This window comes from Euprymna scolopes, chromosome 16 (genome assembly GCF_053919585.1).
Source record: "Euprymna scolopes isolate OS-2025 chromosome 16, ASM5391958v1, whole genome shotgun sequence".
Taxonomy (NCBI): Eukaryota; Metazoa; Mollusca; class Cephalopoda; order Sepiida; family Sepiolidae; genus Euprymna; species Euprymna scolopes.
This window is the reverse complement of record NC_136497.1, coordinates 138,456,849-138,474,642: the sequence shown is the minus strand read 5'-3', so window position 1 is coordinate 138,474,642 and position 17,794 is coordinate 138,456,849. Positions and strand designations below refer to the sequence as shown.

At 32.8% G+C, this 17,794-nt stretch overlaps 1 protein-coding gene across 1 annotated transcript in view; it reads right to left on the bottom strand.

Annotated features, from left to right (window-relative positions):
* Window positions 1-17,794, bottom strand: part of LOC145296130 (1-acyl-sn-glycerol-3-phosphate acyltransferase epsilon-like) — a 98,025-nt gene that overhangs the window by 1,367 nt on the left and 78,864 nt on the right. The window contains exons 4-7 of the mRNA XM_080142286.1: window positions 12,805-12,900; window positions 10,312-10,402; window positions 4,859-5,023; window positions 2,913-3,036 (exon numbers count right to left, since the gene is read on the bottom strand). Of these exons, the coding sequence (XP_079998412.1) occupies window positions 2,913-3,036; window positions 4,859-5,023; window positions 10,312-10,402; window positions 12,805-12,900 (476 nt within the window). The remainder of the gene's footprint in view (window positions 1-2,912; window positions 3,037-4,858; window positions 5,024-10,311; window positions 10,403-12,804; window positions 12,901-17,794) is intronic.

Sequence of the window (17,794 nt, the reverse complement as noted above, 5' to 3'; positions counted from 1 at the left end):
ATAGTGTCAACCCGGTCTAATGATTATCTTTTTGGTTTTGATCTTAGAGTATTTACGTTTTTTTTCGTTTTACTTACAAGAAATGAACTGTTTTATTTAATTTTTTAAAAAGGAAATTTAACGTTACATTTAATACCAGGTAACGCCATGTACATTTTCTATAATGCATAAACAATGATGCATGAAGAGGTATATAAAAATAAAAAAAACTGAAAAGTTTTAAAAAGAAAACTTTAAAGTATAATCTTTACACTTATACAGTTGGTTTTATTTATTTAAAAAATAAAAATTAAAAAAGCCGTGTTTGAAGATTGAAGCCGTGTGTTTTAAGTAAAAAAAAAAAAAAAAAAAAAAAAAAATAGTAGGCAGGCAGGCTCGAACACGTACCGCAAAGAAGGAAAAGCATGTGAAAAAAAAGTGACATCTTTGCTGTTGCGCCCATCGCCAAACCGGAAGTGATGTAGGTTTAAATTTAGGCTAGTCAATTAAAAAGAGGGGATGACTTTCGAAAATTTTAGCGAAAAAAGCGACCCCTCCTTGTAGAAAAGTGCCCAGTTGAAGGTTGGTTAGTTGGTTGTTTTGTTTTACGGCATATCAACCCTTTTCAGGTTATTTAACGCCAAATCCAATTATTTTGAAGAAAAATTTTTAATAGAATATATTTGTTTTTTCAAGTCTGTTTCTATTTAACCCATAGTTGGGACCCTAACAGGTACTACCACTCCGGGTCAGAGTGGACCTGGGAGCAATGGCAATTAAAGGGTGGCTCCACACTCCCTAAGGCCTGCAAGCTGGGGCCCTCACCATCGGATATAGTTTAAGGTCATATCCAGGACCGTCCAGTTGAAGGAATTAATGGTTTTGGCCAATTTTTCGATATTTGTCGTCCAAAGGGTCGAGATTCAAAACAATAATGATCCGGTGAAAATCTGTCGCCTCTGGTGAAAGTTTTAGGCAGATATACATACATACATTTAAACAGACAGGCGAGATTTATATTTAAAAATTAAAAAAAAATTAACTTAATATACTCAGTCATGAATACATGAACAACTACATTAAAGTTACCAATTTGCATATTCTTTTGAAAAAGGAGCATTAATTATTCATTTTATGGTTTCTTATAAGATTTGTTTCATTTCAGTATTATGCTTGATTCTATTTTTGCATAGTTTCTACATTCTGTATAATTGCATAGAATTTAAGATAAAAATATTTTAACACATGGAAATACTTCATGTGTGTGTGTGTGTGTGTGTGTGTGAGAGACCTTGTCGGTGCATATGTGTGAAAAGTCAAACTCATCACTGAATATTTGGTCTACAGAGTTGAAATTTGAGATATAGGGTATTTGGCCTGTAGCACACTTTTGATTGTTTTTTTAAGCAACAAAAATTGCTACTAAGGGATCAAAATTGAAAATAAAACAGTTGACCATGACAGGCTAAGTTAAATAAAACATTACTCCTGTTACTTTTGCACATGAGCAAAATTAAACATTCATTAATTTTTTAAATTGCGTATACATCTGTTGGTAGCTCAGATGGTAACCGCGTTGGAGAGATAAATGAAAGCTAAGGCTGGAGCGCTAAACAATCTGGTTTCGATTCCAGCAGATGGTACCCAAGACTTTTCTTTTTATAAGTTTTGAAATGATTTCTATATATTGGATAATAATCAATAGAGAATCATGAATTAAAATATAATATTGATGTGTATTTTACGACTGGGTAACACCAAGCAGTCTGCGAGTTAGGTAAATAAAGCAAAAAGAAAAGGTCTCATTATGGAAATAGATTGAACATGGACGAATGAGTGTTTGGATGCATTATTTGCTATATCAATTTTTTTTTAAATTGATAAAACGGATTCAGTAATTTTTTTTTTTCTTTTTTTTTTTTGCTTTACTCTAACAAGTGTGAAGGGGACTCACACACTGTTTTCAGTCACATGCACGCCAAAACGATGTCTTCTTGTGATTCCCACATTTAACAACCAGTTATATTCCGCGACGACATAACATAAGCAGTTATGTTGCTACACAGTCATTAGCATGTTTAAATCACCTAGTTACTAGAGACTTCTTCAGGCAATAGCGATACAGCTTATACAAAAGCAAAGTTTACAATGAAAATATCAGGTCTTTCTTGTCACAAGGAGTTAATATCAGGAGGTTCCATCAGCTATTGTGAAAAAGTAAATTGAGCAGGTTTTATATATATAATAAAACTGTTAGAAAGCCATATAATACAAAAAGCGGGATCCCTCTACCATATTAGAAAATTACTCACCTGAGAGTATCCTATACCACTACAAAGCTATGATTCACCCATGCATGAAGTATTGTTGCCACATCTGGGCTGGAGCATATACCACTAGTCTCGCGCTTAGACACAATCCAAAAGAGTTTCAAATTTAATATAGTCCCATACTGCTACCAAGCTCTGTCCCACTGCTGCAATGTTGCATCCCCGTGCTGGTTTTACAAGTACTTTAATCAAACAAGCTTCAACAAAGACATAGCACTGGTGCCCTCTTAACGTAAATACCCCTGACTAACGCAACAAGCATCAAAATCCCACGCCTTAACTGCTGGACTTTGGAATTACCTCCTTGTATCCTGCTTCCGGCTGTACTAACATGTAGAAGTTTAAGTGTAATGTGAACATATCTTGCTACTCAACTCCCTTCTTTAGAGCGCCCCATAAGTATGGATCTAATTCATACAGCCCCTTACATCTCGGTGGAAATTTTTCTTGTTTGGTATGAAAAAAGAAAGAAAAAATTCAAGTAATATCACAAACTGCACTTTTTGAGGTTTCGTTCGTACGTTTGTCAAGCTCAAGTGTCAAATGCCATTTTTTGTTACTAAACATGTCACAAATGAATGAATCATAAGAATTCAAACTCACAAGTCTTTCTCTTTAAATCTTTCATACATCCAGGATTTCAAACAACCTTCATTTCTTGGTACGTCCTCGACTTGGATTCTTTTGATGTAAATATGCAACTCAGGATTTGTGGCGGTTAAAAAACCTACAAGAAAAAAAAAAAAAAAAGTGATACAATTATTCAAGAAAAGAATACAGAACGGAAGAATAAAGAGATTTTCTTATTTGAAAATTTCAGATTACTGTTCTCATCTTTTGTTAATTTCATGTCCTAGTTTCGACTAATGTAGCCTCCAACCATTCAGATGTATCGTGTCAAACTCTGGAATCTGCACAGAATTTCAAACAGAAGCCTTTATTCAATTCACAGGGGTAGCATGCTCTCGTTCTGTCAGCCACGACTGGATAGAAGTCTTAAGTAATTTGCAATTGTATCGAGGCACTGAGGATCGAACCTTTAACCTTCAGAAGGTCATTTTTACAACTGAATTTTTCCTACCCCATGAATTTCTGTTCAACAAGAAAATTTGATGAAGACCAGAACTTACATCGACCAAAATGCGAAAACAACATCCAAGAGAAGTCTGAAGAATCCAAATAATATAAATAACCAATCCTAATCTCAAAAATTCAGTAACTGCATAAAAGGGAACTTTCTTTTCTTTTCACTCACAGTCTATATATAAATAAAATAATGTTTGTATGGATGTTTTTGCATGTAGATTCACAAAATACAAAGTAAAAATATCTTAGAATCAAACATAACGAATCAAAAAATCTCAAACAGATGAATTTCCCCAATCTGGGGGCCATAGCTCGACCCCATGTGGAATTTAACATTAAATCATCTCATTTCTAGGTCATTCTTGCTTTTTAAGTCAGTTTAACTCCAAAATTGTGCTTGCTTTTTCATACTGAAGAGTTAGTAAAAAAAAAAAAAAAAAAAAAAAAAAAAAAAAAAATACATAAATAAATAAAATAAAATAAAAATAATTACTTAATCCTAGGTTGGGGTGCCGAGGAGGGAGCTAGTTTTTTTTTCTCTCTTCCATACTGAAAATATCAACTTATTTTATCTATTCATTAAAATTAGCTTTTTGTGTAAAAAGAAGCTTCAAAGTTTGTTTTGTGAGATAAGTTTAAAACAGTAAAAATGTTTGGTCCAAGAAATAAACAAGAAAAAGAAAAAAAAAAAAAAAAACATGAAGAAAATACTAGGTACTTAAGCGTGTTGTGTGTGTGTGTGGGGGGGGTAGAAAGTAATTCTTTGATGATTTAAAAGCTTACCTACCCTACCATCTTGAATTGTGTAAGTGTGGCAAAGTCAGCATTTTTAGGAAGCAAACACAGAGAGAGATAGAGAGAGAGAGAGAGAAAGAGAGAGAGGGAGGGAGGGGAGGGATAAAACAAGACAGGAAGAAAAAGAAAACAAAAAAAGAAAAAGATAAAGTATGAGAGAGGAAGAAAGAGAAATAAAATCAAACCAAGGTAGAAATCAGCCATACAAAAAAAAAAAAAAAAAAGTGAAAATCCGCTTTTTTCTGAGTCCAAAAAGAATTTACATACCTGATATCTTGTTGGATTTTAAAAGTTATACCTAAACAGCATTTAATCTGAACAATCAAAATTTGATTCTAACTAGCCAATTTTTTTTTTATGCTGTAGCTGGTTATTGGCAATATAGCCTACACTGTTACATTTTTTTTTTGTCATAAGTTACATGACTATGCATAACACATGCAAGGTAGAAAGACAGCAAGAGATTTTTTTTTCATATACCCATTTCGACTTGAGGTCAGTGGTAGAGTTAAGGAAAGATGTGATGCTTATGACTCCAGTTAAATTAAATTTAGTATCAAAAAAATATTAGAAAAAAAAAAAAAAAAAAAAACAATTGTTAAAGATATCTAATAACATTTTCTGCCATAAAAAACAGAAGGATAATAAAGAAGTCAGGTTTTACTCACTTGGCATTCCAGGTGATTTTATTCTTTCACCCGTTTGAGGGTCAATTGAGTGGCTATAAGCCAAGGTGACGTCATAAACAGCGTCTACGTGATCCCACAAGTGCTCAAGACTAATTTGGAAACCTCGCATCCGTGGAGCAAGAACGTGTTCATAATTATGGAGACCTGAAAGGTAAAAGACATTATGAAATTTATTTTGAAATATTTCATCAATTCATGACAGTAATGAAAAGGATTTAACCATCTTTCATGTAACCAATTTTGGTAGCAACTTCCATTTTGGACTTAGCTCATTTTGTGTTGTCGGCTGCTCAATGTAATGATAATGATAACATTATCAATGATAATCCTGGACAAATCAACCATGCTTCAAAATATCTATAGGATACAAAGAGTTATCTCCCATTAACAAATTTTCTAGATGGAATTCAATTCAATTTATTGGGCAAAAAATAAAACCATCTTGCTCCAATTACCATGCAGAGAAACGATCGTAGAAATTTAGACAGAAGATATAGTATCACAGCACCTGTTCAAATTCCCTTTGAATTGCTGCATTGCAGATTATTATTTCTCTTAGAATTCTATTTCAAGGTTCAAGGATCCTGATTGAGAAAACAACCCTCCAGTTTAATAGAAATCTGCAGTGAAATAGTGTCTTGTAGTGTGTGATATAATAACACCATTGAGGAGATTAAAATTTGAAATGAGACTGCTTAACTTTCAGTTTATTTAGCCATCAAACAGATAAATTGAACGATTAATCTTTGATGAACCCGCACTAAGAATTTGCAGCATCAGACAAGCACCCTTATCTTACTCAGAACATTGATCACCTGGAATGGAGCAGTGAAAGGTAAAAACACAAAAGACTCAAGTTTCGAATTGTATTAACAATTCTCAAAAAATAAAATCTCACAGTAGAAATTTACACAGAAGAGTATATCGTATCCCAGCACCTGTCCAAATTCATGTTGAATTGCGGTGTTGTAGGTGTATTTTGGAATTCTATTGAGTTATCTCCCCTTTTTTATAGAATTTTTCAAGTCCAACTGTTTAATTGTAGTGTACAAACTCTGAATTGTTCTCTGAAGACATTATGCTGTCAGAATCTTATGACGAGAACCTTGTAGCAGAGGTGCAAGACTGTTCGGAAATGGTAAGCGCTGTAGCACATAATAAAAATCTCAACCATCACCAATTGATGCTCATTCCTTCTAGCCATTTGCCGTCAGTTCATCTCCCATCTTCCTAGAGCACCTCTGAATGACTAACTGGTGAAGAAAGTAATGTTTTTAGCCAATTTTTTTATATTTGTCGTTTGAAGGATCGGGCTTCAAAACGATACTGATCTTGTGAAAATCAGTTGCGTCTGTCGAAAGTTTTAGGCAGACGTGCAAGCATACATTTATATATTGGTAGCTCAAATTTTCAACCCAAACCGATTAAAAAGCTTACCCTATCTCTGAATACCCTTTATGTAAAATTTCAAATGTTTAGACCAGAAATTGTCTGAATTTGGTAGAGACCGCAGAGGCCAAGTTTTAACTTTGACCCCTATTATGACCCCTTAAAATTTATTGTTTTGGGCTCAAGTTATTAAGTTAGATCCATGTCCAAGGAACCTATATCAAAAATTTCAAGTGTTTAGATCCAAAATTGTCAGGAGTTTGGTAGAATTCTCAAAGGTACAAATCGTTGAACTTTGACCCCTTAATCACCAAATTTCTGTCCGAAAACGGATTACAATTTTCCCAAATCTCAATACCCTGTATATCAAATTTCGAGTCTGTAGACTGAAAATTGACAGAGTTATTGTGTACGGAAATGTACACAGCAAGACACTTTCACTTTTTATAGATAATGACAAAAAATAAATTAAAAAAAAAAAGTCAGAACTCCTCACTAACTTCTCTTAACTCGCCACACCAACTGTCTTTCTTGTTGTACTTGATTTATTCGCTTATATACCCAAGCAGCAGTAATACTTTTCTTTCTCTTCTCAAACAAGACCATTAAAAAAAAAAAAAAAAAAAAATCTTTTTATGGTGTTACTTTGAACGTCCGACGTTGTCTAAATTTGCATACATTATTTTTGTATCAGAAGGGTGCCAAGGTACTCTACAGCGGGCACACAACAACCATAGATACTGAATTACTGAAGAATAGAATAAACTATTTGAACCCATTGTTGGCTGCAGAGAAACTGCATCCTTTAAAATGCTTCCCAAAATTCAACAAAACTGATGTATTTCTTTCCTTCGTACACATAAGGACTCATTTCACAGATTTCTACGTATACATGCACTTTTGAGGGATGATGCACCCAAGAGCATTTTTTTTTTTCATAGGCAGCACCACTTATCAAGGTCAAGAGGCCACTCGAGGATAAGGATTAAAGAGTATACAATTGGACAATATAGTAATTGTTAGTAAATGGAAATTCGGTAAATTTTTTAAGTGGAACAGCTAATCAAGAACTTGTTTACGTTAGACTTGAAGACAACCATATTGTAGTCAGCTGGAAAGCAGGAAAACGGAAGACAATTCCACAGGCGTGCAGTTCTAAGAAAGAAGCTTTGTTCATGGAATCTACGTTTAGGTTTAGGCACAGATAAAGAGTGGGGGGAATTATTTAATAGTGTTTTCAGCTAAACAAGTGTTTCTTGAAAGTTTGGCAAGGGGGGGACCATAGACTGAAGCTCAGTCGAACACTTTCCATGAAAATAATGATACAGCAGAGACAAACTCACATCTCTTCTGTAAGAGGTTGCAGGGAAGAGAAAAGGACATCTACGAGGCTACGAAGTCTATTTTGAACTATCAAGGCAGGACAAGTTCTTTCTAGCAGCTCCTGCCAAGATGTGGCAACAGTATTCCATCCTTGGATGTACCTGGCTCTTATATAGATAGAGAATTGCATATACACAATAATTCATTATTTGGATTATTTGAACTATTGGTCACATTTTGAATGTTATTTTCATGCTTTCACTGATGTAACCTCTGACATTCTTCAGCTTTTCAATGTCATATTAGTGGGGGGGGAAAAAAAAAAAAAAAAAAACTTTTTCTCCCTTATTTACCCTCTCTACCCCGCTCTAACCAAATCTGTCGACCTATTCCACAAATCCTAAAACTCCATGAAAAGTCTCCAAAAAGAATACACGGTTAATTCAGAACTTCTCCAACATAGACTCCCACTATCATGTCTTCTTTAACATCGGGGGTCTACGTTCCAACTTTCCAGAAGTTGAAATCCAATTACAGGAGATCAAACCAAATCTATTCTTCCTAAGCGAAACTGGTATTGGACTGACAGTTTCCTTAGAGGAATTAGTTATTAAAGGATATTCTAATTTAACATCAAAATCTGACCTCCACAAGATCGCCATGGGCATAGAGAATATGTGCCCACATTAGAAATGGCTACATTACATGTAGTAGGGACATCTCCAGAGAAGACCCTAAATTGCCCTATATGTGCTTCTGGGTTGCACTTGTTTACGCAACTGCATTTATACTTGCCCTCTATCACCCCCACAACAGCGAAGTTACTATCCTTAAAAGTATATGTGAGAAAATTGACCACATCCTGTCTGCTCATCCTTCGGCTAACATTCACATTTGTGGAGAATTCAATGTTCACAATTTGGAATGGTTAGCCCCTTTGGAATCTGTTCAATAAACTAAGCAACCACCTTAGAAAAAATAACCTCACTAACACGCAATATGGTTCCCTTTTCACTGCTAGATCTACAGCAGATGTACTAGCAGTAATATCTCATAGGATTTGCGAATCTCTCGATAGAGACGTCCTTTCTAAGGCAATTGCCCTTGACATCTCAAAGGCTTTTGATAAGGTATGACAAAGGTCTACTCCACAAAATCTCCAGCTATGGTATAGCGGGAAATGTCTTTTCAATTATTAACTCATTTCCCTCCGATAGATTCATAAGAGTAGTAGTTGATGGGCAGAAATTAGAAGCTCAGTATTAATGCTGAAGTCCCTCAGAGGAATCCATCCTGGGTTCAACTCTCTTCCTGATTTACATCAACGATCTCTCAAATCACATCCTAAGATCATTCATAGACATTTATGCTGATGGCACTACCATCTATGGCAACACTTCAAAGGCCGTAAACGACCAAATTCTGATTCTCTGAACTTGATCATGAGGTGCAATGGATGGGGAAAGAGGTGGTTGGTTAATTTTAATGCATCTAAAACCAAGCTTCTATCTTTACATCATCAATGCTCTGATCCTCTTCTGGCATCAATTGAAATGAATGGCTCTCATCTTGGGGAGGACCCATGTTTTGACAAGCTTCTGGGTCCGACCTTTACTCCTGATCTGAAATGGAACATGTACATCAAATCTGTTGCCAAGATTACCAGAAAATTGGTGGGATCATTCTACCACTCCAGTAGATATCTCACTGCCGATGCCGAGCCCAGTACAATCCTAGGATAGAGTATTGTTGCTAAACTTGAACAAGAGCTGCTAGAAGCAACTTATCCTGCCTTGACAGAGTTCAAAAACTTTGTAGCCGAGTAGGGTATACTCTTTTCTCTTCCCTGCAACCTCACTTCTACAGAAGAGACGTTGCAAGCCTGTCTCTGCTTTATTGTTATTTTCATGGCAAGTGTTTGTCTGCGCTCCAATTTATGGTACCCTCTGGCCTGAATTTCACACACAAAAAAAAAAAAAAAAACTCGTCTAACTGACACTATTATCAATAAATTTCTCTCACTCTTTATCTGTGCCTAAACCTGAACATAGATTCCATGAAAAAAAAAAAAAAAAATCTTAAGATTGCACACCTGTGGAATTGTTCCATTTTTCTGCTTTCTAACTTCAATATGGTCATCCTCAAGTTCAACATAAACAAGTTCTTGATAGCTATCCCCTTAAGTAATCCAATTTACCAAATTTCCACTACTAATGATTATATTTTCCATTGACTACTGTACACACATCCTTATCCTCGAGTGGCTTCCGGACCTTGATAAGTGCTGACTTCTTCGAGGGGGGGGGGCTGCATCTCGTCGAACACTGGATTCTTTCAGTCGAACTTGGGAATCTGCACAGAATTTCAAATGGAACTCCTTGCTTAATCAGGGGGATAACATGCTTGTTCCATCAGCCATGACTTGGTAGCAGTAGTAATCAATTTGCAATTGTATTCTTGGTATTGCTTACACTGAGGATTGAATCTCCAACATGCGGAAGAGTTTCGCTTAGAACTGAATTTTACTTAATACTTTTTCTGTTATGCCATGGTTTCTTGTGGAAACTTAGACGTTATAATCGACAAAAATGTGAGAATAACACTCAAGATTAGAACAGTCGTCTGAATAATCCAAATTATCGATCCTCATCCAAAACAATTCAGAAACCGGATTTCATCCTTATTAGAAAAAAGAAGCAATAACCGAATGGTTGGTTTACCTCGTTCTTTGGCAAATTGTTTACTTTGTTTTATGACTTCGGGTCTGTTTGGATTAAACCGAGTTCCTTCCGGATAGACAACCATCCACACCTGATAAGAAAAAAGTGAAAAATAAAGTTTTTTTTGTTTTTTTTAAATAGTTAGAACTGATAAAAAAAAGTGAAATATAAAAAGTTTTTAATTTTTTTTTTAGAAAAATTAGAACTGATAAACTGGAAAGTAAGGAAAAATTCATTATCATTCCCTCCTTACTCCTAACTGTACCAACATGCAACATTTTAAATGTAATGTGAATAAACAGTTTGCTGCATAACTTTCCATTTAATCCACTATAAAATCAATCACTATAAACCAGGTCCCTAAGTCAGAGTGGCAACGTTTTTTGAGTAATAAAAAAAAAAAAAAAAAAAAAAATTTAGAATATTCTAAATTCTGTAATTTCCATAGTTAAACATACTCAGATAATCGATTCAAGAGAATACGAAGGAATTCGAGTATTATGTTGTAAAGTGAAAAGGGAATCATATTGAAAAGGTGAAAAAACTGATTTTTGAAAATTAGTAACTAGGTCAGTTCTTGTCCAGAATTTCCCCTATATTAAAAAAGCAAAGAAATCTATGATGTATGTACGTGTGGCGAAACAAAAAATACATTCCCATAATCACACAAATTGATCAAGTAGTTTTATTTTTAAGAAAATTATTTAACAATGAATGGAAATTCGTAGATATTACAATTTTCAAAAGTTTGACTTGTCGAGTTATCTCCCCTTTTTCAGATCGTTTTCAACATGGTGGAGAAAACCAGCCGCTCTTCAGTTACACAGAAAATTTAATTTCCTTATTTAAAAATAAACCCACTTGATCAATTTATGTGATTTTTTTTTTTTTTTAAATATATTTTCATTTTTGTCGTGAGTACATACAAAGATTTTTCTTTATTTTTGTTTTTCACATATAGGGGGAATTCTGGGTAAGAAACTATAGATCTAAAACTTATTTTTTTCAAAATTTAAATAAAAATTAAATTCAGCTAAATTGTTAATTTTTTGTGATCGATACATTATTCAACTGAATTTTAAATTCTGAATTTCCATTAATTGCTTACAAATGTTTTTTATAAAAATAAAACTACTTTATTAATATTTAGCCTTATTTTTGAGTGATCTCCAAGTTTTGATAAAAAAGTAATTTTTGGAATGTGATTGTTTTTTCATGGGTACGTGCATCATTGTCAATTTATGTCTCAAACGTTGAATTATTAAAGTTAAGACTTTATTTTCCTGATCAGTTATGGTTTATTTTTTTAATGCTCTCTTAGTCTTACAGGATTCCAGGAAAATTGTATGGGGCAGTGAGGGTTAGCCATACTCTGATCGTACTTGGGCTTTTAAATACATTTAGAAAATTTTGTCCGTGTCTAGTTGTAGGGGAAAGCATGTCATGCCAGATTGCCCTGCACAGAGAAATCAAACATATTTGAGGATGCTGTCTAGTAGGCAAATTCTCTCCATAATTTAGAAAACTTACTAAGTTTGTGTATGTCTGTGTGTGTGTGTATGTCTGTGTGTGTGTGTATGTCTGTGTGTGTGTGTATGTCTGTGTGTGTGTGTATGTCTGTGTGTGTGTGTATGTCTGTGTGTGTGTGTATGTCTGTGTGTGTGTGTATGTCTGTGTGTGTGTGTATGTCTGTGTGTGTGTGTATGTCTGTGTGTGTGTGTATGTCTGTGTGTGTGTGTATGTCTGTGTGTGTGTGTGTCTGTGTCTGTGTGTGTCTGTGTCTGTGTGTGTCTGTGTCTGTGTGTGTCTGTGTGTGTCTGTGTGTGTCTGTGTGTGTCTGTGTCTGTGTGTGTCTGTGTCTGTGTGTGTCTGTGTCTGTGTGTGTCTGTGTCTGTGTCTGTCTGTGTCTGTGTGCATCTATTTCTTCAAACTGCGTCTTCTCATGAATGCGAAGTTGAGGAGCAGTGCACCAGCAATTAAAATCATTGCATTGTTTTGTAAAGTTATTTTTTGGATTTTCGTTTCATATGAAATCTGCACAAATTAAAATATATTCAAACATTTTACGACTGCGTCATTAGGGGGGGGGGGGTCTCGCACTACTGGATATTGGGTATAATAGAATAAGCAATAAATAATTGTCTCAATAACAAAAATAAATACAACATCTGTTCAAATTAAAATATCATGTTTAAGTATATACAATGACCGGGCAACATCAGATGGTCGACTAGTGTATGTATATCTCATTGTGCAAAATTAAATGGCAAGTCTAACAAGCAGTAAATCACTATATTTTTGGCAGTTTTGATCAAAACAGTCATTTTCCTGCATGTTCCCAAATAAGGAAATTCAGCCCTACATCATCCAAGAAATATTTTCCTTTCATTAAGCTATAAATACTAATAAGAGGCAAGAGACAGACTATTTTTAATTTATTAGATAAACATTTACAAAATTAATTTAATTGTAAACAAAAATAAAAAAACTCACTGGTGTGTTCTCCTTTTTAAATCTTTCCAATTGTCTTTCGACTGTATGTTGATTTTTGGAGAATTTCCCATCTCTTTTCACATATATACAACCATGCTGGAAATAAAGAATTTATAGTTAGCTACGATAGCATTCAAAGAAATCAAGAAACTAGAGCACAAAAGAATCAATGCGTGCTAAAAATTGCAATTATTTAGCACATATTCAAATTTTTTTTTTAATTATTAATTGAACAGATTCCATACATGACCAGAAGTAAATCATATCAACAATGACAAATTATTGGACTAACAAATTATTGGACTAACAAATTATTGGACTAACAAATTATTGGACTAACAAATTATTGGACTAACAAATGCTGCAAAAAAGAAAAACAAAAATGAACATGTTTGTTGAGATGGCATTAACCGTCAAATTATCTCCCTTTTTCAGATTGGTTGTTTAGAGTGTCTAAAGCTCGATGTTCCTGGGCGGCAATCAATTTGCATAGGGAGTCTTTGACAAAATTTATTTAAAAATTTGACAATATTTATTGATATAATTGGACGATTTAAAATTTTTCTTCTATTTTATATGCAATTCATTTTACTTCTTTCAAAAAATTATCAATATAATAATCGTTTTTATAATGAGAAAATTTATAAATATTTAAAATCTTAAAAAGTGCAACAAAATGCCAATTACATTTTTATTACTGCATAAGGCACATCTGATCGAGTGTAAATAAAATCTTTTCTTGTTTAAATTCTAGTATCCTCCTACTGCCTACTTTATAACATTTAAGAAAAATGTGATTTTACCCAACTTTCCGGAAAAAATACTTTTAACTATAAACAATTTTCTTTTTTTTTCTTTTCTTGGATATATTACTATTTTCAGCATGACAAGTATATAATATTGGTTTTGCTAAAAAAAAAAAAAAAAAAAAAAAAAAAAATCGACTTGTCGACTATCTTAAACACTCATATTTCTATTACTAGTCAATATTCCAGAAAAACGAGCAAAAAGGACTTATTGGTTTGAGAGATAGAAATGAGCCTCTGAGGTATAAGTTGAACAACTGTTCAGTTGGACACAAGAGTTATTTCAGACAGGTTCAAAGTACATAGAGGAATTTAAGTTGTTTGTTTGTTTGGTAGAGAAACCACATTATAATTTCACAAAATAAAAGGTTTTGAGCTGCTGATCGAGTCTATCATTGCAGCAGCGCTCATATAATGCGAGGTCTAGGACAAAATAAGTGAAAGCAAGAATTATGAGGCTTCCGAAAGTAAATCTAAGGTGCACTTTATACTCTCCATAGGATTCACAGATAATAACGAAAAGTTTCATTTTGTATATTCGTTATTTAATGCCGAATAAAGTTGTAAAATAGAATTTTATTAGGTAAAATAATTATTTATATTTCCGGAATACATTGCTTGTAAAAGAAAATTTTACAGCATGAGTAGGACATGAAAACTGTACTCTTGTAAATAACTACTCCTTTGCATTCACTATCTTTGTTTTTAACATGATTGACCCAACCACCACTTTTAGTATTTATTTGGGGAGAAAAAGAATACATTTCTACAGGAAAAACATCACGCAAACATTAAGTGCGTGTGTATATATATATATATATATATATATATATATATACACACACACACACACATACTAGCTGTACCCTGCCACGCATTGCTGTGGCTCAATTTGGTATAATTGAAAATTCTAATAAAAAGAGAAAACGCATGTTTCTTATATCCTTAGTACAGCAATCCACTCCAAAAAGTAAAAAAAAAAACAAAAAGTAAAAAAAAAAACAAAAAGTAAAAAAAAAAACAAAAAGTAAAAAAAAAAAAAAAAAGTAAAAAAAAAAAAAAAAAAGTAAAAAAAAAAAAAAAAAAGTAAAAAAAAAAAAAAAAAAGTAAAAAAAAAAAAAAAAAAGTAAAAAAAAAAAAAAAAAAGTAAAAAAAAAAAAAAAAAAGTAAAAAAAAAAACAAAAAGTAAAAAAAAAAACAAAAAGTAAAAAAAAAAACAAAAAGTAAAAAAAAAACAAAAAGTAAAAAAAAAACAAAAAGTAAAAAAAAAACAAAAAGTAAAAAAAAAAACAAAAAGTAAAAAAAAAAACAAAAAGTAAAAAAAAAAACAAAAAGTAAAAAAAAAAACAAAAAGTAAAAAAAAAACAAAAAGTAAAAAAAAAACAAAAAGTAAAAAAAAAACAAAAAGTAAAAAAAAACAAAAAGTAAAAAAAAACAAAAAAAAAAAAAAAAGTAAAAAAAAAAAAACAAAGTAAAAAAAAAAACAAAGTAAAAAAAAAAACAAAAAGTAAAAAAAAAACAAAAAGTAAAAAAAAACAAAAAGTAAAAAAAAACAAAAAGTAAAAAAAAACAAAAAGTAAAAAAAAACAAAAAGTAAAAAAAAACAAAAAGTAAAAAAAACAAAAAGTAAAAAAAACAAAAAGTAAAAAAAACAAAAAGTAAAAAAAACAAAAAGTAAAAAAAACAAAAAGTAAAAAAAACAAAAAGTAAAAAAAACAAAAAGTAAAAAAAACAAAAAGTAAAAAAAACAAAAAGTAAAAAACAAAAAGGCAAAAATGAAAAAAAAAAAAATGGTACTCTTGCAGAATTGGATCAGGATCCTCAGGATTACCGTCAATCATGGGTTGGGCTGGACCAATAATCAGTTGGATAAAACTGATACGTAGCAAAAATGTTGAAACGCTAAATTTTTTCTTCTTCTGTATACAAAAATGTGAGTTAGTAATTAATATTTGAGTGATGGGGGGGGGGCTACACATAAATTCGAAAAAGTTGTCCAAAAACAAATAAATGAAAGCAAAGGTAAGGTAAGTTACATTTCTACCTAACTGGATAATTGTTTAGTGTTTTTATGTAATGTAAAATGTTAATGGTTGTTGCAGACTGCTGAATACGTTAAGTTTGGGAAAGTAAGTTGAAAACTAAAAACTATATAATACAGTGTCAAAAACCCACCGAATATATGTTACCATGACATAGGCTGACATAATCGGTGGGTTTGTGATAGTATTTTGTATAGTTTTAACTCACTTTTTCAAACTTAACATAATCAACGGTGTCTGCCACCATTTGTATCTTTCAAATACACCGATAAACACTGTTTTTCGAGCCGACTAAACGTTACATTAAATGAAAAGGGTTTGTATTACTAAACACAGATACAAAGAAGTTGTCAAAAAATAAACATAAAAAATAAATGTTATCAAAGGCAAGAAAAGTAAATGTTCTATCTAACTGGATAAGATTGTAGTGTTTTTATGTAATGTATAATCGGTTCAAAAACATTCAATATTTATCGGTATATCTGAAAAATACAAATGGCGGCAGACTGTATCGAACACGTTAAGTTTGGGGAAATTTTGGGAAAATGAGTTTAAACTAAAAAATCTACAAAATACTGTTAGGAACTCATTCAATATATGTTACTGAGACGTAGGCTGACATATAATCAGTGGTTTTAAACTTTTGCTCGATACAGGTGATGAATTTTAAGAGTCCTTTTTAGTGATTACCTAGTTTGAGGATATTTGTACACGGCAAATCTGCCCCAAAAATCCGGTATTATTTTACTTTAAGGCCCGTCTATTGTTCATATATAATGAAATATTTTATTGTAAATTTCGGTGTACTAAAAACGAATCTGCAAACTGTTTCCGTCACAAAAAGAAAGTTTTCATGATATGAAGAAATCACTTTTCAATGTAAATTTAACTTAGAATGAGCACCCACTTTCTGGCTACCTGAGAAAGGGGCATTTTTCTGCATGTTTCTTGGCTAAAAAGTTTTGTTTGATTTCTTTTGCATGGTAATAACCCCTGAACTCTGGGGCTATTTTCCATTTCACAGCCGTAGCCTTTGTTTATGCTATGTGCGAGCATAGAGGAAAGCTGTTTAGCCAATAAACATGGGGAAAAAAATCCCCCTCTCTCAGGTGGCTATTTTAAGTTAAATTTACATAGAAAAGTGACCGCTTTTTGAAAAAGTAATTTCTTCATATCATAAAAACTATTAATTAAAAAAATAATTTAAAAAATAGGGAATTTGTTTTTGTATTTTTACCCATCTATTAATTAGATAGTTAAATGTTGTAATTCGAAAGTCGTCAACATGTGGTGCACATGAAAGGCTCATTTCTACCAGAAATTTAATGGCGGACAGTTTCGCAATTACAAAAAATATTTTAATTTTATTTAATATATTTTTATAATTTGCGATGTTAATTTATTTTAATAACATGCAAACATTCCTTGACTTTACAGATAAATTTTCTGAAAATTTCAATTAAATTGGTAATGTAGAAATATGGTTTTATCGACTTTGAACAAACCAGTTAAGATAAAAACGAAACGTAAGAAGCCCCCAGACGTACCCCTCCACCGTACTGTATACCGATACTCTATGGCTGACTGGGATAGCTTCCGTACATTCATATCTGATTTACCTCTGCACTCCATGTTTAAAAAGGAAGTGTCCTCTATAGTATCAGATCTGACCGAATGGTTAATTGTAGGCATAGACCAATTCATACCATCTAAAAAATTCCAACAAAAACCTAACAGCCAGCCATGGTTCTCCCCAGAAAGTGCTGCTGCTATCGCGCACAGAAATCACTTTTTCCATAGCTACCAACGTAATAGATGCACTGAGACTAAAGCTGCTTTCAGGACTGCCAGCAACCACTGTAAAAGAGTAATAAAAAAGGCAAGAGAGCTATATGCCCAGTCTGTTAAATCCAAGGTAGCTGATCAGCAGCTTGGTTCCTACCAGTTTTGGCAAATAACAAATAGGATCCTGAACAGAAGTGTGCGTTCTATCCCAACCATTATCAATGGACCAGAGGTCATCTCGTCAGCGTCAGACAAGGCCAAACTATTTGCAAAGAACTTTGCAGCTAATTCTACCCTATGCGACGAAGGCCATCAACTCCCCATATTTCCTCCTATAACACAGAACAAGCTAGGTAA